The 25,175-nt window shown below is 34.2% G+C and overlaps 2 protein-coding genes and 1 long non-coding RNA gene across 5 annotated transcripts; 2 read left to right on the top strand and 1 right to left on the bottom strand.

The window, feature by feature from the left end:
• Positions 1-1,521: 1,521 nt before the first annotated feature.
• LOC114405608 (elicitor-responsive protein 3) lies at positions 1,522-3,091 on the top strand. Its single transcript, XM_028368064.1, has 5 exons — positions 1,522-1,588; positions 1,720-1,785; positions 2,182-2,320; positions 2,719-2,854; positions 2,933-3,091. Exons 1-5 carry the CDS (start codon positions 1,522-1,524, stop codon positions 3,089-3,091), a joined length of 567 nt encoding a protein of 188 aa, XP_028223865.1.
• Positions 3,092-5,268: 2,177 nt separating this feature from the next.
• On the top strand, positions 5,269-6,760 carry LOC114405354. Its single transcript, XR_003665183.1, has 2 exons — positions 5,269-5,423; positions 6,318-6,760. It is a non-coding gene; the product is annotated as an uncharacterized LOC114405354 (long non-coding RNA).
• An 811-nt stretch (positions 6,761-7,571) lies between these two features.
• Positions 7,572-24,750, bottom strand: LOC114405743 (mediator of RNA polymerase II transcription subunit 12-like). 3 transcript variants are annotated; one of them, XM_028368225.1, is made up of 14 exons: positions 24,319-24,750; positions 23,946-24,038; positions 23,042-23,230; positions 18,619-18,678; positions 18,155-18,260; positions 17,535-17,603; positions 17,328-17,381; positions 17,063-17,170; positions 16,472-16,621; positions 16,035-16,382; positions 13,578-15,907; positions 10,438-12,996; positions 9,668-9,998; positions 7,572-8,696 (listed from the first exon to the last, which is right to left on the bottom strand). In XM_028368225.1, exons 3-14 carry the CDS (start codon positions 23,167-23,169, stop codon positions 8,256-8,258), a joined length of 6,684 nt encoding a protein of 2,227 aa, XP_028224026.1. In that variant the 5' UTR covers positions 23,170-23,230; positions 23,946-24,038; positions 24,319-24,750; the 3' UTR covers positions 7,572-8,255. The 3 variants fall into 3 exon arrangements, with proteins under 3 accessions (XP_028224026.1, XP_028224027.1, XP_028224025.1); XM_028368226.1 differs by lacking the exon at positions 24,319-24,750 and adding an exon at positions 24,147-24,308; XM_028368224.1 differs by lacking the exon at positions 23,946-24,038.
• Between the last annotated feature and the right edge of the window lie 425 nt (positions 24,751-25,175).

The raw sequence follows: 25,175 nt of genomic DNA, 5'->3' as shown, positions 1-25,175 counted from the left end.
TTTCTTTCACACATTGTTTTTTATATTCAATAGTGATATACATTTTCTTACTCATAAGAAATATTATTTATATATTAATTTTTTTACATATATATTAGGTTAAAATACACTTTTAATCCTTTATGTTTTAGAATATATTCAGTTTAATCATTTGTGTTTTAAAATATTTAATTTAGTCTATTTTTAAAATAAGTCAAAATGATTTTTTAAAAATTGATTATTTTTTTCATGATTTTAAATTCTTTTTTACCAATTCAGTACGTGAAAATTATTTTATTAGATTTTCATATATAAAAAATATAGAATTCAATTGATGTTTGTATTTAAAAAAGTGATAAAAATAGTATAAATTGTGTAAAAAGGAAAAAAATAGAAGTATTTTTGCTTTTACTTAATTATTAAATATTAAACATCATTTTAGAAAGATCAACTTAGAGATCAAAAGGGGAAAATATTTGATGACATGATGGGTGATGCAATTTCATCCTTTCTTTGTACAAATATAAAAAAAAAAAAAAACATTCATGTCATAATTTACACATATTCTATCTTCTATACTCGATTGAGATATTTTATAGAAATATTCACCTACATTTATACAAAGAGTAATATTACACAAACTACTTAATTATGTGAGAGTTTAATTTTGTTATGTGTGGTGTAGATTTTATTATACATTGGATATAAGAGAGTAACAGAATTTTAAAAATTCTGTTATAAGTGCCTAGTCAAAGTGTGAAGGATTGTTGCTCTGTTTTGTTTGTATAAAAGGATATACATACATCTTCCAAAGTGTGTTGTTTTTATTCTATCATCTTTCCGTTGCTAGTGTGTAGGTGTGCAATTCTGTATTTAAAAACACTGAGTGATACAGGAGTGAATGTGTGAGGAAGTGAATTACATCTCTTACAATTGAGTAAAGAATAATATGTAAAAGCTCACTTATATGTAATTGTACTCTTCCATAAAATATTATTTAGATAGTTTATAGATATCATTCAATGCCTTGTTTGTTTCGTTTCCAACGCCAATGAACGTATGAGAAAATGAAAAAAATATTAATGTTGCTTCAAACGCTGCATTGAAAATACAAAATATGGCCTGGAAAGGGGCACAAAAAAAAGAGCAACCAAATTTCCTTTGGACACATCAAAATTTCACTTAATCTCAATAAAAGAAAACCGGCACCAATAACTCAAAACCACAACATTATTAAATGAATAATCAATCTCACATAAAGTGTAACTCTTTCTGAATAAATTATTAGTCACTAAAACTAAAAAGGATACCATTAATAACATGCATACTTCGTGTAGAAACAGCTATCACATGTATACTTACTAACTCTATGGTAACCTCAATTAATACGTACGTTAAGTGAACTTGTGAAACTGTCACCTTCCTCTTAATTACCCACTTAATATATTATCTGAAATATTTTCTGTGAAATTTCATCTTTAGAACCCACAATCAAACACAAAGATTCATTGAAAAAAAAAACACAATTAAAGATATTGACAAATGAAGACGGGAATTCTCGAAATACTTCTTGTTAATGCTAAAGGCATTGCACACACAAACCTTGTTGGTATCTTTCCTTTATTTTCACTTTAGCATGTGGATTTCAATATAATGTTTCAATGAATCTAAAACGTTAATTTTTATTTTTTAGAAAACTATTTCTTTTTTGTTAATTTCTTTGAACCAAAACCATTACAGGAACACCTTCCTACTATGTGGTTATTGAGTGCGGGACTCAGACTCAAAGAAGCAAAGTTTCGTCAGGTTATAATTAATACATGCTCATGCTTGTATATGAGAGAAATTATTACATAGTTCAAAAGCATCGTGTAATTATAGTTTCAATAGCATATAATTAAATTTTTGTAAATGAGAAAAAATTAATGCAACTTAGTTATATGTTAGTCTATGGAATATAACTAGTTGAGTTGTGTGTATGAATTATTATAAATTTTTTATACATCTTTTTAATGCTTATAAATAAAAAATAAAACTTAATTATATGTCACCTAAAAATCGATAAAACCATAATGATCTGAGTGTAATAATTTATTTGTATGGCTTGAACTCACACATTCCCTCTCTCTGTTTATTTTTTCTCACATTGATTCTACATTTCTACCAGTATAGTGACCGAGTTTATATATGTGATTGATGCAGGAAAACATGAGCAACCTTGCTGGAATGAAAAATTCATATTTGATTTCTCACCATTTGATTGCAAGAATTCAACCCATCTTAAGTGTAGAATCATGGCCACAGAACTCTTCACAAGTGGTGGATTTGTTGGTGAAGCCAAGTAATTCCTTTCTACACAAATTTTCTCCCTCCTAGTTATTTTGATGTCTACGTACAGAAAGGGACCTTTAGAAGTGCCACTGTACCCCTTTAGAAAATTTTAATAATTTAAAGAGTTTAATTTTTATATTTCATCAATATTTTTTATGTTATTAATCAATTTAAAAGTATTTATGTATAATTTTAAAATTAAGTATTTTATCATAATTTATGATTTGATAATAGTATACTAAACTTTAAAGTTTATATTAAATAAAATAAAAAAATCGTTAGTATTATCCATATAATATGATATTTAAATTGGTTGATTGGGACTATATATAACCCTTCTCAAGATACACTTTTCCTTCAAAGGGGCTGATTTGTATATTTTGCATAATTTCTTTTCTCATAAAGCAGGATTTACATAGGTGGAATAATCTCTGAAGGAAATGATCAGGGATATATAGAAATAAAACCAGCTGCATATAATGTGGTCCTTGAAGATGACACTTACAAAGGACAGATAAAGATTGGATTTAAATTCATTGCAAATGTAAGGTTGATTATCTTTTCTTGCGGGTGGAAATTGATTATCTAATAAATGCTAATCACAATTAGTGTTTGTTAACAGAAAGAACAGTACATGATGGGGAGACGGGATCAATGCATCGCATATGAGAAGAAAGAATCATGCAATTCTATTTGTGGATGCATTTGGAGAATATCATGGTGGAAAATCTTGTTTTTCTATCATAGGAAAAGTTCCAAAGACATACAGAAGATGAATTAGGGTTATCATTTTGATGGATAATTAATTTAAAAAAATCAAAACCATGATTACTGTTGTTTTATCTTTCTTTTTTATAAAATGTGTGTATTTTATGATTTTCCTACAATCACAGCTCCAAGCTAAATTATTCTATAAATTTGTGAAGGTTTACTTATATTTTTCATACATATAATATAACTCATCTTGATTTTGCTATCTAAATTTTATTTTTTTATCGTTTAATTTTTTATGTTTAATTATAGTATGTGTCATTTGTCAAAATCTATTCAATAATAATGTAAACAAACTAACAAAATATCATATCATTAATTAGATTAAGTGATGATATGATAAATTAATAGAATGTCCCATCATTATTTAACATATTTTTTTTATTCACAATAAGTATTAAAATTAAACATAAAAATTCTAGGTAGTAAAATTAAAAAATAAAATTTATGTAGTAAAATCAAAATGGATGTAAATTCTTTGTAGTAATATTTTAATAGTGTAAATAAAATTTACACCATCAACTAAAAGAATTTATAATTAATAGGATTTTTAAGATAATTATTATACTACTAAGAATTATCTAGATTAGATGATTATTATTGGAGGACAATGATGCATTAATTATTTTTCCTTTCATATCCTTCCCCTCCTTTTCTTTCTCTTTTTTCGAAAAAAAATAATTTGTTCGCCTTGAATCCTTTGAAGTTTGAAAACTAAACAGGGTTTTGTTTTGTGGTACAAACTATTGTGGTCTAGTATGATAATTTGTGTATGATACACATTTTTTTAGTCTTTCGATTTATCAAGGTGCATAATGTTATCATGAATCTTGTCTCATTAGAATATTTCTTTCACAGTGTCCCCTTCTCCATATCTTTCGTTATGTCTCCAACAATAGTGTCTGATGACTGACATAGCTCCACTGTTGTCATAGATCCATCTTCATCACGACTCCATTGTCATCGCAGATTTGTCTTCATCGCGATAAGAAAACAGAAACAAACTATAAAGACAAATATCACAAGAGGAGTGATTGAATTGTGATTTAGAAAATTTTAAAGTCTTTTCATAATCAACAAAGCTTTTCGTCTGAACTCACAGTCAAATGATGAAAAAAATCCGCAAAGCATAAGATATTTTCAAACATCTAAAAGCAAATTCAAACCTTAGGTCAAATAAAGCATAAAGAAATCAAGTAAAGATCGTAATCATGAAATTATACTGATTTATCTCAATTAGTGAGACTACATCCAATTCCTAGCAAACCACTAAGTTTCAATAGTTTCTCACAAATTACAAATATTATGTCACAACTACTTTTGGCTCTACAAATCAAGCTCTACCTCAACTTTGATTAAAACCTATTATTTTTTTATAATACTAAGTCATTCTTGATTCTAAACAAATAAAAAAAAACATTTGTTGTTTGAGTTTTCATACTAATTAATTATGTGATCATCTTACAGACAGATCTACAATCAACACTTAGTCTTTTTTTTTCAATATATTTAAAGTGTTTTGAGAGCTTTTGAACTTTATAAAAATATGCAAAAAAAAAAAACTTTTTACATAAAGAATAAAAAATATTTCTATACAAGATTCGTAATCTTATTCTTCAAAGATTTTTGTATTTATAATTTTTATCTTAAAGTATTTGCTATCTCACAATGAGTAGATTTTTCACTTAGAATTTATTATGGTTGACTTTCTTCACTTCAATAGAAAATCACTTTTTCATAAGTGAAAACAAATCTATTTACAACAAAACACTCTTTTAATGGAACTTATCACATTAGATCTTAAATCTTCATAAGATTTAAACATATCCTACCGAGAATGTCTATGCAAGATGAATACCATTGCTATTGTGTGATTCTTAATATACAAACTAGCACAACATAATATGATAATGTACCAAGTATAACTTTTAACATTATTTATTTATATCAAATCATAATAATTAGAAAATCTAAATCGTATTAGGATATAAACATTTTCTTACTTAATAATTTTTTTATGATGCCATAGGATTGAAAAGTTGAATATTCATCAGATAGATAGATATATAAGTTGAGCATGAGTACAATCTTATCATATACTAAGATAATACAACCTTGAATCATAAAATTTACAAAATAATAATAATAATAATTAAGTTGATAAAATCCTAATTGGAGATGCTCTTTTTTTCTTTCTTTCTTCCTCGCGTCTCAATTTGCTACTGCAAAGCAAATACTCATTCCTTCCTTCAAATCCCCATTCTTCTCTCTTCCTTCAACCATTGTTCGTTCTGATTGAACTTTGCTAGGGTTTCAACCTCTCTCACTCTCAGTAAGCAAAGGTACCGATTTTTTTATTTTTTATTACAAGTTAGGATCTGAATTCGTGATTCTGTAATAGGAATCAGGAAAAAGATTCCCTCCCCGCCTCTCAGGTAGGTTTCATTCGTTCTCTTGAGATTTGAATGGAATTGCATTGTTTGTGTGCATAGCTCAGTGCTGGGTTTCACTCTTTTCACAGTTTGAATGTCTCTCTTTTTTTAATGACTTATTTCCATATTGACTGAATTGTTGTTTATATGTCTTTTCCCCCATACTTTGTTGAATCATGAAATAATCATCTGTCTTGTACGTCAATATTCAGCTTGTTTGTTGAAACATGTAACAGTTAGATTCATTCTTGTTGAAAACTTTTTATTAGAATAAATACTCAAATTTGTCTCCAAAAGTGTGATGGGGTGACAAATTGGTTGGGGTGACAAATTGGTCTATGAAAGATGTAAAATATAAATTTAATTTTCGAATGTACAAAAAGTGTAACAAATTAATCATGTTGTTAAATTTGTAAGATTATTTTATTATTAAAGTTGTAATGTTCAATGACCTATTAGTTAATAAGTTATATTTTTCGACAACCAATTTGACATTAAGTTGTAAAGTTTAGGGACCAATTTATCATTAAATTGTTTGCATGACTTGTTGTACTTTTTTACATTCATGGACTAAATTTGAATTTTTCATCTTTTATAGACTAATTTGGCTATTTATCCTTTTTATTATTAAAAAGTTTCCTTAGATTTTTTTTTAATCATAAGCTTTTTGGAACACAAACTATAAGCTAATCTGAAAACGCTGGCATGTTTTATTGTGCTAATTTATTTATGAATTGGTATATTTGGAACTCAATGCTCCTTCTGGTGTCCATGATGTTGTCTTGCATTAATATATAATTGCAGGTTGTATCCTTAATGAGAGACCATCATCACCAGACTCTAAAACAAATTTTTCTTTCCAAATGGCATTGGTTGTAATGTGTGGGCAGCCATGCAGTGGGAAGTCCAAAGCTGCACGCTGTCTTGCCGAAGCTCTCAAAGAATCAGAACCAAAACATCAAGTGAGAATCATAGGATGCGAGGAACCTTCCTAAAATTGACAGGGCAAACAAGTTTAAGTGGTCCACCACCTCCTTCTGATGCAGATAGTGCAAAAAGAATGTTCATTGACTACTTGAACAGGGAACTGGGAACATCCTGAAGATATGATGATAGTCTTGCAATTCAGCTTAAAAGATGCCATATTTGTGTGATTAGATCCTGAGTTGTTTTATATTTTACCTAGAGCATTATTATTGAATAAACTGGTTTTTGAATTCCCTCTTTATTCTACTATCATTTAATTTTCTTCTTTTCCCAACCCAAGTAATGAAGTAAAAGGTATATTTTTTTTTATTGACAAATGTTAATCGAAAAATGTATATTTGGTTTAAGAAAACATTTTTTTCATTACAAATAATTATAAAAATGTCATTTTATTCACTTATTTTTTTATTTTAAATACTTCCATTGGTTTTTATCATTTTCTGTCCAATCATTTATAAGAATAAAATAAAATAATTATATATTTTAATTATTTGTGAGGATAGAAAATAAAAACTGAATGTTAAGTTAAATTGCCCCTTTTTCCTTCTTTCTTTGTTTAATAAAACATCCCATTTCCTCTCCATAAGGGTATACTTGTTTGCAAGATATCTTGTGTTTGGATGGAGTATTTTAAGAAAATAATTTAATTTTTAAGTGAATTTAAAATATCATATTCAAACTGATTTGTTTGGATCACATCAAAAAAAACTTCTAAGCCTTGAAAAGATTACCAAAAGGAAGATTGTCAAGACAACCTACATAAATTTGTATGCTTATTTGAGTTATTCCATGCAATTTGTTTTCCATGGTTATATTCACGTTTTACAATTTGATTTAAAACTCATTGAATGGCGTCTATATACTCTTGCCTAGGTACCCAACGTAGGCAACCAATCGAAATATTACCGGCATTAGTCTATCTCACGTCCTACATTTCCAATACTAATTATCACATTCGATAACACAACTCACATCATGTTAATAAATCATATTTTTCTTGCTGCTCCTAAAAAGGTACATTCTAAAACACTGCAAATTTTGCAATGTATGCCATACGAAACAAACGTTCAATTCCATTTAGGGGCATTCTGGTTTTGCTTTGATAACATTTACCTAATATACAAGTGTGCATTTATCACAAAGCTAACATAATGTAGTTTTTCCTATCAAGATAGGAAAACAATATTTAGGGAGAAATGAAACTATCTAGAATTGCCAACAAATAATTGAATGCTGCAGCTCATGGTGATGCTCCAGATCAACCACATAACTTTTGATAATATGAATATGAGAAAAAGAAACAATGGTTGATTGCGCCTGAGTGGGCTTGTGCCCCTAAAAGCTATAGACAGTGCTCACACAAGCGTTCACTAGACAGAAAAATGAGCATGAAACAGCTACGAATATCACTTTAGACTATATTACTCAGATCAATTGGTAAAGTAAAACAATCATATCCCCATATATACAACAAACCTCTGAACTGAGCAAGTGCACACAATCCAGATGGGGGTGATCAAACAGGCCAGAACCATTGGATGAGCTGTCTTGAACCCTCCCTTCACCCATTTTTTTTCAAAACAATGCCCCTTCAGCTTCGTTTAAACTTCAACACAAGAAGGGCAAGCACAAAATGACATCTTCATGCCATTCATGCATCAAATATCAAATATAAATAACAAAACTGCAATCGCCGGCTGTCAGCTGAGGGGTTTGTATACTCCAAAAGTCCAAACCAACAAAAAATATTGTTAATCAACTATCGTCATCCACAGCACCAACATATGTGAGGTCCGTCCGTCTCACCCTTACAGCCCCTTTAAGCCAGCTGGTGGCACGAATATTAGCGTGGTCACCACTTACTATACTTGCAGTATTACCTGCTGAAGGGTAAGATCCAGCGCCATCTTCTAAGAGCGTCCAAGGATCTATTTCCAAATCATTGTCCTGTAATTTTGACTTCCCTGATGCATTAGATGCAACCCTTGATAGAACTGAATTCCTCTGAGGGATAGTTGAACTACTGGAGTTAGACCCAGGATTTGTAATGCTGGGTTGAAGGCAAACAAGAGCAGAATTTGAAACAGATGGTGGCTGGCAGGATAAAGAGCACCGCATAGAGGGAATGAGCATGGGCATTGCAGCTTGGATACGCCACCGAATAGTGTCTGGCAGTTGCATACGATCCAAGTCATTCTGCATCGGATAACAGATCATTAGACAAGCGTGACTAGGAAGATTGAATTAACATTTCTAGATTGCCAAATATGTAACATAAACATTGCCAAATTGTAGAGCTTCAGTAGAGATTTATGAAGCACGGATATGGCTAGCAATATCTGATATGACACCAGTACAGCATGTGATACATAATTTCTTGAAAAATAAAGGTATGGGCATGGCATGATGCACCATATAACATATACATACATATTATAGAGATCATTTATGAAAAACCTTGGGAAACACATAAAGCCATCATAAGAAAATAATGGTCAGGTCATTCCATGATTGAAGGGTGAAAGTAAACAAAAATAAAGAGTTTTTAGTTCCAATATTATTCATTGCAGACAACCGAAGTCTAGAATTTATCAAATTCTGATTATATCCCACATTTGATGACAAAAAACCTCAATGGAAAACGAAAAAGAAAAAAATTACAATAGATAACAATTTCCAATGATGTTGAAATAGCATACGTACCATATGGCGGTTTATATCTCACACCGGAAAGGTATAAAAAATTTCAAGTATCAGTCCTTCCTAGTAAGTAGCAAAACAGAAAATCTAATAATACAAGATGTCTTGAAGAAATGTCTGGTATTACCATGATGCCATCATATCCAATTAACAAAAAAAAAAAAAAAAACTTGCATACAGCATCTATAAATCCTTAAAAAGAAAAACTAATTGAATTAAGACTCCAATCAGCTACAGAACTTCTAAGCATGCAGATCATACATGCACAAACAAATAATTGTTAAGACATTGTATTTTAAATTAACACCTTCCCAATACTTCAAAGAATATTATGTTTGTTGGCTATTTCATCTTTGACAACCAGTTTCACAAGGAAAATTACATTAGTGTTAAATATGCTGAAAAGCCACCTAAGGGCTAAGTGACTAGAACCAAAAATTATACACATACGGGCTAAAAGAACAAACCTGCAAAGCCTCCAACAATTCTCGGTCAATTCCAGAAAATTCCCTCGTAGGTTCACTGATTGTCTTTGAAACAGGCTTTGCCCTAAGCCAACTTGGTGGATAACTACTTAATAATCCATGCAAAACCAACAACAAACGATCAAACAAACTCCCAGAAGAAGAATCCACAAAAGCAGCAGAAGCAACTTCAGAAGATGACTCTGCCTCCCTTATAGGCAGAAATGGCACAGCATTCACCGAAATGTCTGCATCCACATGCACAACCCGGCTACCAAGGAGACGAAAAATTACAGTGGCAAGAAATTGTCTCATGCTCCGCACAGATGGCTCCCTGCAAAATTGAAATAAATGGAACTCAAGAATAGTTTCTAACATTCTAGGATGTAATAGTTCCATCACAAGCACACACAAAAAATAAAAAAAGGGCAATGCCTTCATGGAAAAAATATCCATATTTCCACTACTAAAAGAGAGGCCCTAACTGATTTAATTGATTTCCAACTCTCAAAATTTAAAGCTCAAATCCATTTTGTTACAAGGAAAAACTATCACTTTCAGTAGCAGCAGCTGGGACCCAGATAATTCATACATAATAGAGAATTGTATTTCCGAAACTGAAAATAATCATATAGCAGTTAGCTCCAATCTTTTCTACATTTCAAGAAAGGAGAAAAGGACCGCAGATTTTTATTTTTTTTTCACTTGACCAGTGCATCAAGAATCCTATAATGAGAAAGCTAATTACACATTACAATATCCAGTCTTATTACCTGTCAGTGCAAAGAATAGGAAGAAATCTCAGGAGCAACTGCAACCGTAATGACATAGAAGCTCGTAGAGCTGCAGGAGATGGTGGAGAAGAATCTGCTGCAACTGTTTGTCGTCTAGCTAATGCAGGGCCTCCACCTCTCATATTTTTGCGGTTATTTACTTTATTCGGCTGACCTTCAACTCCAGGAGGAGCACTTCCTACTGGTTTACTTCCACCTGTAACAGCAGTTATTTGTTGCTCAATATAACTTAACTGTTTCATCATATCACTTGCAAAGGAATTGCGGGATTCATCAGAACTTTGATCTATGCAAGGAAGAAGCAACTCAATAAGAGCCCTCTCAGTCACTTGCTGCTGGCACCTTTTCAAATCCATTCCCTCTTCAACAACTTCTCCTTCTTCAAGGGATGTGCTATCAAACTTCTTGTTATCCCCTTTGATAGTTAATGGATCAGTAGACGGGCTACACCAACCCCATGGCTCCCAAAATTGGGTCTTAACAGAAAGATTTTTTTTCATAGCAATGTTATGTAGCCTTTGCCTAATGGTCTTCCGACCAAAGAGGACATCCTGGCCTGCAAGGAACCATTTACCTTGCAACAACATTGAATCCTCTAGTGACCTGCCAAAGAGATGAATCAACTCCGAAAAAAGGGGTGCAGCATCAGGTCTAACCAGTAACCTTGTGAGAAGTATTTGAATAAAATTGTTCTCATTCTCAGAAGCAGCAGAAGCCTTCTCTGTACTAGGTGAGGACAACTTTATAGCATCAACCAAGGACACATCACGATTCTCTAGTCTTTCAACGAGGGCTTGTTCATTTAAGAGCAACCTGAGTACAACCCACTGCCAGTGAAATTTGGCAGGTTGCAAGGTATCCAAAACATGCACAAGCAAATCCTGAAGCTTAGACTCACTATCTGTGAATTTAATTTTAGACTCACCAAGTCCAGACATTCGGCTCCCATCATCCTTTGTATAAATAGATGGTGGCATCTTACAATCAATCATGGCGTTCAGGAAAAGCCTAGAGCGTAGGGGAACAAATGCTGTGGATTTTAAATGCATATCAGACCCATTAAACTCTAGCAAGGTTGCAAGTTCAGAATCACTTGCATCTGCAGCCATAAGATCATAAAGACCCTGACAGTCTCTAAAACATACATCTCGAAATGGCAAATGTTTTATTGCATCAGTTATGGCCATTGAAAGAGACTGATAAATTTGATTCATGTCTTCCCGAACTGTAGCATTCAGCATGAAAGGTCGCCACCTAACAAAGGCAAATATTGAATAGGCAGGTGGAAAGACCAAATTTAGAGGAAGCATAAGTTGCATCCTTGAAAGAGCCATAATAGATGGTTCACCCAAGAGTTCCACCACTAACCCTTCACAGATTGTTCTGCAGTTTCCAACAAGCAATCTAAACCAATGGACATGACCTTCAATTGAACTATCCACCTTAAAAGCCATAACTGAACGAGCATTTCCATTTGAATTGGATCTAGCGTTTCTTACAAATTGTGCCACATCCAGCCCCTCCTTTAATCTGAGAACTGCCACCATCCTTTCCAGGCTGGTAACACCATATACAATTGCACCAACAAGAAGTGCAGAAACAGCAGCAGCAATTTTTGTTGTTTTTGCCACAACCTTAATAGAGTTGCTTCCCATATCATTTGAAATAGTGTTACTAGAATCATGGGCTTCAGGAGACATTTGAAACTGAGAACGAGATGCTTTACTAGGAGTAAAAACACCTGCAAGAGCATTAGAAGCTTCAGTAGCTAGAGCAATATCAAATACACGGCTTTGGCGTTCTCCCAGAGCTTCCTTAAGCAGGCATAGACAGGTTATATGCATTCGCAGAATGCATCTGGCATAGTTCAATGAATTTGTAGCTGACATTATATTTGAATGATTATTGCCAGATGAAAAATCAGGCATTTTTGCTAAAGTTGGACCAACACTGCCAACAATCGCAGAAACAGCAGAAGAGACCAAAGAGGGATCTCCTTCTTGAGCAGCACCACCAGTCTGCCTTATGCAATCAATCAAACCCATAACTATTTGGTGAGCAATTTGATATCCATTATCCCATTTTTCTAAAGCAGGACCTTTTGGTGTACCAGCAGCAAATAGCTTTCTATCTTTTCCAAAAAGATAGTGGAACGCTTCTTCAACATTACGCTGCACTATATCCCTCATGCCTGCACCTACTCTGGACGGTAACCGACCACCACTTATCTTCTGACGGAAAAAATCATCATGGTCCTTGACTCCAGCTGGAACTCCTAGGGGTAAACCTAACTCTCCATCCACTGACCCACCAGACTCAAGTTCAGAGGAAAGTCTAGCATCAGATGTAGTCTTAAAAGTTTTCTCCCACTCGATGACACTAGCCACATTGCTGTATTTTCTCAACAAATACCGAGCAAAAGCTAGGGCCCCTGACCCTGAAACCCTTCCAATAGATGCAATAACAGTGGCAGCACGATGCATTGCAGATGACAAAGCTTCGGGAATAAGGTCTGCTGCAACAAGAATGTTCTCATACCTACATCAAATACATTGCAGAAGTCAAGTTTGACAAAATCTCATAACATCCATAAAGAAACTGTCCAACACAAGGAAAACACCACTCGTAAAGCACTGGTTGAATAACAAAAATGATAAATACTTCAGGGGGAGGATGGCCCATAATAGATGTAGAAACCTCACTGAAGGTTCAGCAAACTTGTACTATAATTATGTTAAAACTTGAAACTGGAACAAGTATTTATGTTGTTAATTTGTAAGTATAGGATTTTATTTAGGCAATCCGGATCCTGAGTAGACAAGCAATGCAGATTTAATCAATACTGACCTGATTAAAGATGACAAGAAATGGAGCATAAGAAGAAACAGATATAACAGCTTACTACCAGGTACTCTATAAAGCATAGTATTTATATCACATATGTAAAAGGTGCTAAGCCATTGAAAAGTATTAGAGTAGTAGACTACTCTAATAAAAAAGAAGCAAACATCACAATAATTAGAAGGAAATGCTGGATGGGGGAAAGTCAAAATAAAAATATTTTCCAAGAGACAGCAAACAAAAACTATATATATATATAAGATTGCAGAGCTGCAAACCTTCTGAGTGATGATAGCAGAAAAGCCTCTCCCACATCACAAACTTGGTTTTCCACATTCCTTGGTAGCATCAGCACATTCCTCCCAGAATGAATTGTAGAATTGGGGCTATTAAGAACCTTTGGCAGCAACCAAAGGAGGAACTTGACAGCTGATACCAAATCATCAGAGATATCCATCAAATAAAGAATCACAGAAAGTTCGTCTTCACCAAGTTTCCACCGTATTGAGCCTCTATCATCCGCAACAGGAAAAGGCCTGCCGAACTGACCAACTTTACCAATATTTTTCTCCACCTCTTCAATTACCTGCCTAACAACAGTCAACAGCCAAACTGCTAGTGCCCTTTTCTCAACAAAACGTAGCTGCTTTAATGCTTTTCCAATGGAAACTATATCCCCAAAATGACTTGTTTGGATGCAATCGACAGACCTCTGCCCCTCTCCATCCATAGCAGTTTTATGGTGAGGGCAGCTTACCTTGTTACCACACACATGACTAGTTGATGCCCCTTGGCTACTCTCAATTCTAGAAGCTGCCAGTTGAGCTAGACTCTGAGTTTTACGCACATTCTTTTGCCGAATCTTGGTGACCTGCTTGGTTGACTTCTGAGATTGATCAACTTTGAGAGGCTCTGGGGATTTCATTCCCTTTTTCACCCACCATGCATCGTCATCATCAGATTGAACTGGAGAATGCCCTTGAACAAATGAGCTTCTTTCCTCACTTAACTTTTGTCTCTTTGCTCTGCTACATTCTTCACACCCAGGTGTACCCTCCACTGGATCAATCTTGCTGTAGGGAGACCCAATAGGTCTTCTAACACTGCCCTCAGATTCATCACCTGTAGTGCTCAAATTAGATGAACAATTAGGTAGCTGTAACAGTACCGAGATTGCTGTTCTTAGTTCTTCAATGTTAGCATTATCCTTTGCACTTTTAGAAGATATTGTGGTAGAAATAACATTTCTCTGATCAATTGGCACTGCAGAAACTTCATCCTTTGTAGAAGCTGGATATTTTTTTTTCTTCAGAGCAGATAAATTGGAACCATTGGCATCATCATGGGACATGCTCAGAGGACCCCGAAGTATGAGGCGGCGTTCATTCAAGTAAATTTGCAAGGCTTCTTTGAGCTGCGGCCCTTCAACAATCCCTGATTCTTCCAGAACATCATGGATAAAGCATCCAGGTAGCTGCTTTAAGATTCGATAGTGTCTCCTCCATCGCTCCAGGTCAACCACATTTACATACACATCCATGATCCCGCTCACTATTAGCTGGCGTACATATGCCAAGGGGTAAAAGATGCCTGCACGTATGAGTTCAACCATAAATAGATGTAGGCGCTTGGGACCTTCCCCTTTATGCACCACATGCTGATCAATCCAACAAACTATAATATCATGTAGAGGACCTGGGCTTTCAAATACAGAAGAACCCATACTCTTTGAACTAGATTTCGATCTGGATACATTACCCACATAATTCCAATTCTGGCACTGACTCGAATTCTTTGCAAGATGACTGGCTCTGTGATTTTCATTTGTTTGTTTTTGTGAAATCTTCACATCCCTAATCTTCATCAGTAAAAGTCTAACTGCTATATGCACTTGGGAAAGATCTTTCCTACCTGTAAACTTTATGTCACGAGGAGGAGTACTGCGAAAATCCCTAAAATCACAAGTTGCCCACTCACAGAGGAAAAACACAGAATATATAAGGGCTGTATTTACAGTCCCAAACCATTTCAGAGATAACCTTAAGCAAGGGCTGACTTTGGAAACCCAGCCTTCAGATACAGTTCCACCACAAAGTTCTTCAAAAAGAAATTTATATGCTACACGCAAATCACCCAGCACAAGAGATTTATCCAAAGCTTTTGCAACTTTAGCTAGACAATGACCTGGATAGCCTGGGCTTGCAGACTTCGCCAAATCTTCTGTATGTTTCTGAATACATGAAATAATGTGACCAAAATCATCTGAACTATTTTTTATCTTCCCTGCAGCTTCAGTTGATTTTAGTACAAAACTCCCATCATTCATTGTATGTGAAATTACAGAGGATGGTAAAGGAAAGCAATCCAGAGCAGCAAAAGTATCTGGCACCACAAGTATTAAATACCGGAGCATCTCAACCACAGCATAAGCTGTATATGCCCTCCTGGAATTATCTACTAAGTCAGAACCACCTGGAGCAGGATCACGAATGACACGAAGAGCTAATCCAGCAAGAGTGCGTACATAAGATTGAGACAGGACAATAGTTTCTAAAAAACCGTATATAATAGGCAATAACAGCTGCCAAACCTCAAGCAGTTCTTTTTCCTGAAAATTACAGAAGTGAGAAATCAAAACATGAAGGTTGAAATCAGTGAAAGATATATACATCACACTTTTAGTTTCATGAGCACGTTGTACTTGTTAAATGCAAATTGATGTAGAAGGTAAAGACCTGTAGTTGATTAAACACCCAATCAATGACAAGAGAAGAATGAAGCAACCCTTCAGCATGATGCCATTGCAGAAGCCTCACAATATACCACCATCTAAAATGTAAGGATGGTCCTTCACCATCAGAAACAGATAATAATGGATCATTTTTATTCTGCAGTGAGCCAGTATAAGGGATTTGTGGTGATCGCTCTCGACCATGAGAAGCAGAATGCAAAGCATTCTTTGACAAAAATTCATCCACAAGTGTTTGTAAGTAATTGATAACATCTTTGGTCCAAACATCAGAGCGAGACAGCTGAATCTTGTCAGCTGCCCCAGAAGAAATACCAACAGAACCAGGTCGAACCTGAAAAGGTCAATCATAATCTACAATATTAAAAGATATTAAGCAATTCATCATATTAGGTAAATATAGCAACGCTGAAGCATCCCTACCTGATTGAGGTAAGTAACCTTGATAAACCAGGTGGCCCTAAGCAATGGAACATTATTCTTGATAAGAACCTCTAAAAGTGATGCCCTTTTATAACCATGAGGAACATGATCAGCCAAAGAGCGTAATCGCTTGTGCTGCTGAGATAAACCCTATAATATAATTTTAACCAAGTTACTAAAGATACATTGAACCACCAAGTAATATCCAAAAAAGTAGTATTTAAGGATTTTACGGCCATAACAACCTGTCAGCATCAAGTCATCAACAACTAAAAACCTAAGGAATTAGTCATAGTAACTTATATAAGTATATAACAGTTCTCCTAATTGAGTAAATCCGTGAATAGCTAAGCCTGTCCAGAACAATTCAGCATAAAAACATTCCAGATCCTTCCAATATTCAGATCCTGCAGCCAGTCACATCAAGACTACAACCATCTACTACTAAGTTAGTGACCATTTAAAACCTTGTGCTTTCTACATATAAATTTACCAAAAATGTATTAGAAACAAAAGTGAGGGGTCAAAGCTGGTATACAGGAAGTTGCACAAAGAAAAAAACAGTAGGAGCAAGGCTATCACCAAGTATACCTCAATCCATTTCTTCTGGAAGTCCTCACCACAGGGTCTTAGTTCAGGGAAAATGCCAGACCTGCCAAGTTGTGATCCTGAAAGAGCCACACCATATACTTGACCAGCCTGTCAAATCAAACGCTCATATAGATCAAACACCTTCTGAGATAGGTAGACTGCACTAAATCCAAAATAAACTGGAAGAAAGCACACAAATATGGATACACTATAGAAGTAGAATGTTCAGCAAGGATAAATAGATCACAAGATTAAAGATCATCACCTTCCTCTTCTGAGCACGAGATTCATTGATGGCCCTCAGACGTTTTCTAATAGCCTGGAAATTAGATGAAAAACTACAAGTTATATATCCACATAGGCTTCCAATGAATACCCAAAAAAAATGTGCAGTAAATTCAGAGCTCAGACATATAAACAAAAATAAAGAGGACATAAATATCTCCAAAGAGACAAGAGACAAGAGAGTCACCTCTTTGCATTTAAGAACAATGTTCTTGTTAAAATGCGGAACCTGAGTTAGTGAAATTTCTCTTGCTTCCTAACAGACACAGGATGCAAGACAAGGTCAAAAAATAGCAGATACCAGACAAAAGAGCAGGTTTGAACAGTTGAAAATAATCTATTCTAATAAGAGCACAATTTGATTTCTATAATTCAGTGAGTCATCAAGGAGATCTATGATTCTAAAGAATATATGCATGTCCATATCACTATTTCCATTTTGAAAGAATGAAAGAATTTGATTATAAAAAAAACACCAAGTTCAAGAAAATGCCAGATTACAGTTCCAAAACTTTCAATTACCCTGGACATATTCCATCAAAAATATTTACAAAAGAAATATGAGAGTTCAGCATAAAATATTCAAACCTTGAAAAAACAACAAATGGATAACTGGAGAAGTATAACCCAATCAATCATAAGCAAAGTTGCTACTCTAAAATATCTGATTTGGTATAAATACAAAAGTAAAATTAGAGCATCTTTTTCTTAGCTTTGGCTTTTTGGTCAGCTTCCTGAGAGATTTAAAAAAAAAAACATTTGCTTCTCAAAATTTGAGCTTTCCCAAAAAAGTACTCAACAGCATACCTCGAGCCCCTCAACTGTATCCCTGTATCCAGATTGCAAATATTCTCTGGTCAGAGTCTCTTCAGGACAATTTGGCGTTTGGGGATGAAAGTCTGGTGCCCCAAGCCTGAGAAAAAATAATTTCATTTTACATGTTAATATACAAGATAATAAAACCTTGAAGCTTAACGCCTTAGAGTAGAATTACAAACCCACAACCACAAGAGTGCTGAGAAATCTGGAGAGAAAGAGAACAATTCTATAAAGGTTTATTGAATCTCAGAAAAAAGGAGAATTCTCCTCCAAGAAAAAACATAAGCTGATAACAAGGTGGGGAAGGGGAAAACATCATAAATGCATTTTTTTTGTATTTTAACAGCGCAATATGAAAATATTCCCCCCAATAGAGCCTGGTACTAGTAAGTTAATCATGAAGTAAAAGTAGGCAACAATTTTAAAAAAATGCTATAATGAACAGGAACTACCTAGAGTTCAAGGGTTCTTTATCACACTTCAACTTGTATGGGTTTAATGGTAGTTGTCGCCTGCAAACACAAAACCATTGTATTCAACTTGATTAACAGCATCAGATTAAGCATAGTAAGAAAATAAGATGCCACTTTATTATTGAATATGAACTTTATAAGAAAAGAAACTTTAGCAATACTAGGTCAAACAAATATAAACAATATTCCAGAAGCAAGAAAATATGAATTTAAAATGTCATTATTAACCAAATGAATGGAACAAAAACAGAACTCCCAACCCATGCTTTCCAATTTAGTTCTTCATTTAAAATATACACAACCCTAGTTACACTGCATCCATCTTTTCAGAAAAATAAAAAATAAAAATGCAATCCATCATATGGTACTCTGTGCATTCAAATGATTAAGAATATTTTGAAACTAGCTATGGTATGGTAGAATCACTCCCACTAAAAAAAAAAAATTAAAATGATAAGAAAAAGAGAAATCTTATCTTGATAAACATAAAAACAGAAAGGGGAAGTAGTGAAAGATTATACCAATTTCTGCCGAACTAGTGCCGCCATTCTCTAATTTTATATGAAAATTATGTTTACTACTTTATATGGTTTTAGTGGACAAGGGAAGGTCAGGTTTTATATTTGGATTGTGGTACTTAATTAATAGAATTAATACTAATGACATGTTGCACTACATAAGGTTCTTTCCCCTAGGGTGTGTTTGGTAGGAGAGAAATTTTTTCATGCCCAAGAATCATGAATCCTGGTTTCCTAGGAATCAAAGAGTTACATAATATTTTTACCAATAACTTTAATTATTTACCACATTAAATAATTTAATAAGAGTAACATGATATTTCTACCGTAATAAAAAAAATTAAACTTGGGAAAGTAGGATTCCCACCCGCCTCCACAGGAATGTTTTTGTGGGAATGTTAGTTAAAAACGATTCCCAGGAATTCCTGGGAATAAGTTTCTTAAAAATGCGTACCAAAGAGGGAAACTAAAGTTTCCCAAGGATTCCTAGGAAAGTGAAAATTTCTCCCCTACCAAACACCCCCTTTATGACATGTGATGCCATCTCAGAATCTGTTCCTCACTCGTTCTTCCATTGTTAAGCTGCAATCCTGGTGAGGCACTCCTTTATTTGGCACTTTTAGTGAATGCTGGGTGTGTGCTAGGTCCATGGAACAATTCTTGACGATTAACTTTCATGGTTTTGGTAGAAAGAGACAGGCTAAATTTTGTGCCAATGTGAAATTTCTGCTATCATTTGGTGCATTTGGCAGGAGAAAAACTCTCAAATGTTTAAAGAGGTTTATTTGGTTCATCACATTAAAACGTTTGGCATTTATTTGGCATAGAGCACATGGCCTTTTTAATGGGGTTTTGCTAACAGATATGTTAATTATTGATCAAGGAAGCTTTGTTACATCAATTTTCTCTTTTTTCTTGAATGTTTTCTGTATTTTTTGTCCTTTAGGAGAATTCTTTATCTCCTTTCACTTTGTAATTATTTTGTCCAACTCAATATATTCCTAATTTTATATAACCAATCCAACAATAAATACTTGCTAACTTTGCAGAATATAAACAGAATTCAAATTAAAAAGGACAAAAAAAAAAACTTGAATTAACACTTTTAACATTTTCTACATTTATTAAGTCAACACATCCAGGCAAATAGTTATGTAAATTGCTACCATAAATTTTACTTAACAATATCATGAAAACGAGAAGATATTACTAGAAGAATAAAAAAATCAAAATAGGATGCAAAATTGCAAACATATCCACTATACAGAAAGAAAATAATTAAATCAGTGAAAACTTTTCAACCCTGTATTTACCAATTTACTAATTTTCTTACAACTAACATTTTTGGTCCTTGCTATTTATGAGCAGACCAATTAATGACATGCTCAAGGTTGTGAAAATCTCGGGTAAGATTGCAACATTACACGCTTTAACAATTTTCGGCCCAAATCCCACGCAAGATCGACATAAGGATCAGGTTTCGTGAAGATTGCAGAGGATTGCGATCTTCCTCATCCAAGATCGCATGATCCACTCCATGCCAATCTCCCGCAGGTCAGGTTTTGATACAAAACCCCTTTGCTGTCCCAGCCGATTTGTTTGCAAGTGCCCTAAAATTCTTGATTTCACCCATTTTGCAAAACCATCTATCGCGACGATGACTTCAATCCTCACTACTCCTCCCTCTGCTCTCCGTTTCACTGCAACCACATTTTCTGCTCTGTCTCTGCCTTGCGTCCACTGGGTTGTTGCATATTGTTCATAACATGTGTCTCTGTCAGGGTTCTGTTCTGTTCTTGCTCTGTTTTGTTGGTGTGATGTGGTGCCTCTCTTGTTCTATGTAAGAAATTTCTTTTTTTATTGGACTGTTTTTGTGGTTGAGTCAAAATTTCTTACTTATTTATTACTTTGATTTAGGCTAACTGATTATGAATTTCTTATGTTTACTATTTTGACTTATTATGAGTTTTTTCGGACCTATTAGCTATGACTTATAAATCTATAAATATTAATTTCCAGTTTAGGTTTAGCTCAATGTTATCATTTACAAGATATTTTCCTTATCTATGTCATTTTTATCACATGTATATTTACTATATATAATTTTGCATCTTTTGGGAGGATCTTACAATCCATGAGATCCTTCAATTTACAATCTTTCATCCCCTTTCCTGTCCCGTGAAATCTCAATTTTCACAACATTGGATGTGCTATAGAAGTGGAGCATTGCAGTGCGGACCTGGGAAGCTACAGAAGCAGGCTCACATCACAGTTTCTGGTTCACAGTCACACTTGCAGCAGAAGTCATAAATTTGAGCACAACAGCAGCACAACTCCAACAGGATTCAAGAACATTTAAGGCTGATGTTTTCCTGGAAGTGTTAGTTCAAAAACTCATTTTAACCCCTGTAACAAAGGCGATCAGGGGGTTTTGTGGAGGGTAATCTTCAATTTCAACTTTTTCAGTGGTTAATCTGTTAATAAAAAAAAATCCTAGTTTTAGTATGCAAGGTTGTTGTTGGTTTAGCATCATAATGGGACAGTCACCCTGAATCTGGATGAACCACGACCACCTCCCTTCTCCAGCAGTATCTCCGGCTTTTTCTGGCCAGGTTGTGACAGTTTCCAGAAAGCCTGTAGACCTCGATGGCCCTTGCCTGGTGTTTTATCCTCTGTTCTCTGTTCTGTCTCAGCACCGCTGCTTTGTTCCTTCCTTTCTTTTGGTTTGATAGCAGACTCCACTGTCAAACAGGTGTTTCATCTTTATATGTAGAGTGTTTAGCTTCAAATTTTAACAGGATTCAAGAACATTTAAGGCTGATGTTTTCCTGGAAGTGTTAGTTCAAAAACTCATTTTAACCCCTGTAACAAAGGCGATCAGGGGGTTTTGTGGAGGGTAATCTTCAATTTCAACTTTTTCAGTGGTTAATCTGTTAATAAAAAAAAATCCTAGTTTTAGTATGCAAGGTTGTTGTTGGTTTAGCATCATAATGGGACAGTCACCCTGAATCTGGATGAACCACGACCACCTCCCTTCTCCAGCAGTATCTCCGGCTTTTTCTGGCCAGGTTGTGACAGTTTCCAGAAAGCCTGTAGACCTCGATGGCCCTTGCCTGGTGTTTTATCCTCTGTTCTCTGTTCTGTCTCAGCACCGCTGCTTTGTTCCTTCCTTTCTTTTGGTTTGATAGCAGACTCCACTGTCAAACAGGTGTTTCATCTTTATATGTAGAGTGTTTAGCTTCAAATTCTGACTTTTGATTGTTTACTATGAATATTAATGTCTTTAATTTTGGGTCATTTTTATTTTTCAGTATTTATACATGTGTATTGTAAATTAACTAATGTGCATCTCAAAGCATGATATTAGCAGTCATCCCACTACCCACTATCCTACTAAAGTAGTTTTGGAGTCAGCTATTTCACACCACTATGGTTATGAGCATGAATATCTAACCTAATATTGCTTGCCGTTTTACCATCAAAGCAGATTATCAAAAGTAGACAGATTAATAGTAAAGAAAATAAACGGAAAAAGAATATTTAATTGGTTGTAATCAGAGGACACTCTAAGCAATTAAATGCATAAGAAATGAAAAATGAAAAGATATAATAAATGCTTGAATATCCGGATCACTCAAGAAATAAATGAACCCCACTCCGGTGTAGTTTCACAATTTTCAAAATGATGTTCATCAAGTGAAAAAAGAAAAAATCATTAACCCAAATTATTAGATAACAGAAAAAGAAAATATATTAAAGCAGACCACTGTCTCTCTCAACCACAAATATTTGGAATTTGCAGTTCCTTTATCACATATGCTATAGTCACAATCATTGAAAAGAAGAAAGTGGCAAAAGTGGAAAGTGACAGGAAGCTCCCTTACCTTGAACTTACAGCAAAGTTAGCTGGCAAAGAAGGTGAATCAGATCTTCCTGGGTCCCTAGCAGATGGTCCACCTATTGTACTGTTGTTAACTGCACTAGTGCAGCTGCCAGCATGATACCTTTGCATTTCCCCCAACTATAACCAGCATACTGCCCTCGGCATCATACCACAAGTAGTATTAGCTAAACTGCATGATCAACAATGCCACCCAATTAATTTCCAATCATTGCCAATTAAGCAAACAAGAAGTACATTAAAATAAAACAGAAAAAAGGATGCATACGGCTAAGCATTATTGGACTTCCTTCAGCTGCTAAAGGATATGTACTGAAATCCCTAATGCACTATTATATATCCCAATTTTAATCACCATCAAGCAGAGTGTTATTATTCTTATTTGTAAGCATACAAACACAAAATGGATAACAACTGAAAAAAACAACAATGCCACAAATAAATCATAATATCAAACTCCATTCTGCAGACTGCTTTTAAAATGCTAAACATAAAACACAATCTGGAAAACGACAAAATACAAAACACTAAAGTCTAGTTCACACTGAGTCTGGTATTCACAAGATATAACCCAACCCAGCTGCTAAAGATTTTGAGGAACTTGACCGTTATATTCTGAAACTGAAGTGAACATTGATACCCCCATATAAAACCACAGCTCCTTCTAAAACGCAAACAGAAGAACATGGCCAAGCAGTTGGAAAATTAGAAAATTTTAAACATACACCCTCAACAGCATCTTCTCATCTATACTACCGCTAAAACCAAAGTCATAAATAAGCAGATAAAATATTAGTTATCAATGTAGAGCACAACTTTCAAATTGGAATCTCCATTAAAGGCTTCCTAGAGACAAATTCCAATGAAAATACATATGGAAATTGTACCTATATATGATTAAGTGCCAACTCTTCGAACTAGAATATATATTTGTTGTGATCAATCATTATGGTAGCTATAATTGTAGCCCCAGCCCATATCTGAAGCAATAAATTACAAGAGAACACAGAAAGTAGCAACCTTGATCAAATCATTCCCGATCCTTAAGTATAGTTCAAAACCCCATAGGCAATAAAAAAAATAAATACCCTTTCACTTGTAAATTTTTTTCCTCCCAACTCAAAACACCTACTGAACTAACTAGAGCACCAAATGAAACCTTCTTCGGATGCAAAACACAACCTTGAAGACAACCCAATTGCTTAATCGTCTAAAAAACGTGGGATTGAAAGCGAAATTGCAAAAACCTAAAATTCGAACCTAATGCAAGAAAAAGCGCCAAAATTTGAACTCCGAAGCAAGATCCAAAACTAGGGTTTGTGGGGGCGAAATCCCCAATTTTTAATTTTTTTTGCCTTTCCCTCAACTTCAGAAGCCAATTGCGGAGGAAAAAATTGGGGTCATGGGAGCTAGGGTTTCAGATTCGTAATTAAGAAAAAGAGGGGTTTCTTTTATAATAATAAAAAAATAAGGTGAAACGGGGTTGAAGATTGTTAAAAGGGAAAACTGGGGGCGTGCCTGGGAAGACAAATTTTGGAACTTTGAGCAGAAGGGTCGAAGAGAGAGAGAGAGAGATTGCAGAGATGAAGAAGAAAAAGGGTGTGAAACTTTGACTGAGTTTTTGGGTGGTGATGACGACGACGATGCTTCTGTTGGTTGCTTCCTCTGATAGGAATAAAGGGTGAAGAGGAAGGGATCTCCTAATTATTATTATTAAATTATGTTTGTTCTTAATTAATAATAATTATTATTATTTGTTCTTAATTAGTTAACAATAATAATATTAATATTATTCTTTATTATATTTAATCATTTATTATGATTTTGTGTGTGCTTTGTATTCCTTTCATGTCCTTCTGTTTTGATCTTATATACATGGTATTGTAGGAGTGGTTGGATGTATTAGAGACAACCTACTAGGGCAAAATGTTCATTAAATTTGTAGGAGGTATTAATTAAGTGTTCAATAATGTAGATTTTGTGTTTATTTGTGTAGTTGGATTGTTTTTTATATACTAAAATTGTATGTCATATCTTATTAGTCAATTTTTTAATAACTTAAATATATTTTTAATTCTTAATAAATATTCTATTATTATGTTTATTGATAAATTTTA

This window comes from Glycine soja, chromosome 3 (genome assembly GCF_004193775.1).
Source record: "Glycine soja cultivar W05 chromosome 3, ASM419377v2, whole genome shotgun sequence".
Lineage (NCBI taxonomy): Eukaryota > Viridiplantae > Streptophyta > Magnoliopsida > Fabales > Fabaceae > Glycine > Glycine soja.
Note: the sequence above shows the minus strand (reverse complement) of the source record. Positions and strands in the feature narration are given on the sequence as shown.

Coding starts and splice junctions, on each gene's coding strand:
- LOC114405608 (XM_028368064.1), top strand. CDS start 1,522: ATGAAGACGGGAATTCTCGAAATACTTCTTGTTAATGCTAAAGGCATT. Junction 1,589..1,719: donor TGCACACACAAACCTTGTTG/GTATCTTTCCTT, acceptor AAACCATTACAG/GAACACCTTCCTACTATGTG. Junction 2,855..2,932: donor GATTTAAATTCATTGCAAAT/GTAAGGTTGATT, acceptor GTTTGTTAACAG/AAAGAACAGTACATGATGGG.
- LOC114405743 (XM_028368225.1), bottom strand. CDS start 23,169: ATGCAAAGGTATCATGCTGGCAGCTGCACTAGTGCAGTTAACAACAGT. Junction 16,383..16,471: donor AGGTTACTTACCTCAATCAG/GTAGGGATGCTT, acceptor TGACCTTTTCAG/GTTCGACCTGGTTCTGTTGG. Junction 9,999..10,437: donor CCTATTCTTTGCACTGACAG/GTAATAAGACTG, acceptor TCAATTTTGCAG/GGAGCCATCTGTGCGGAGCA.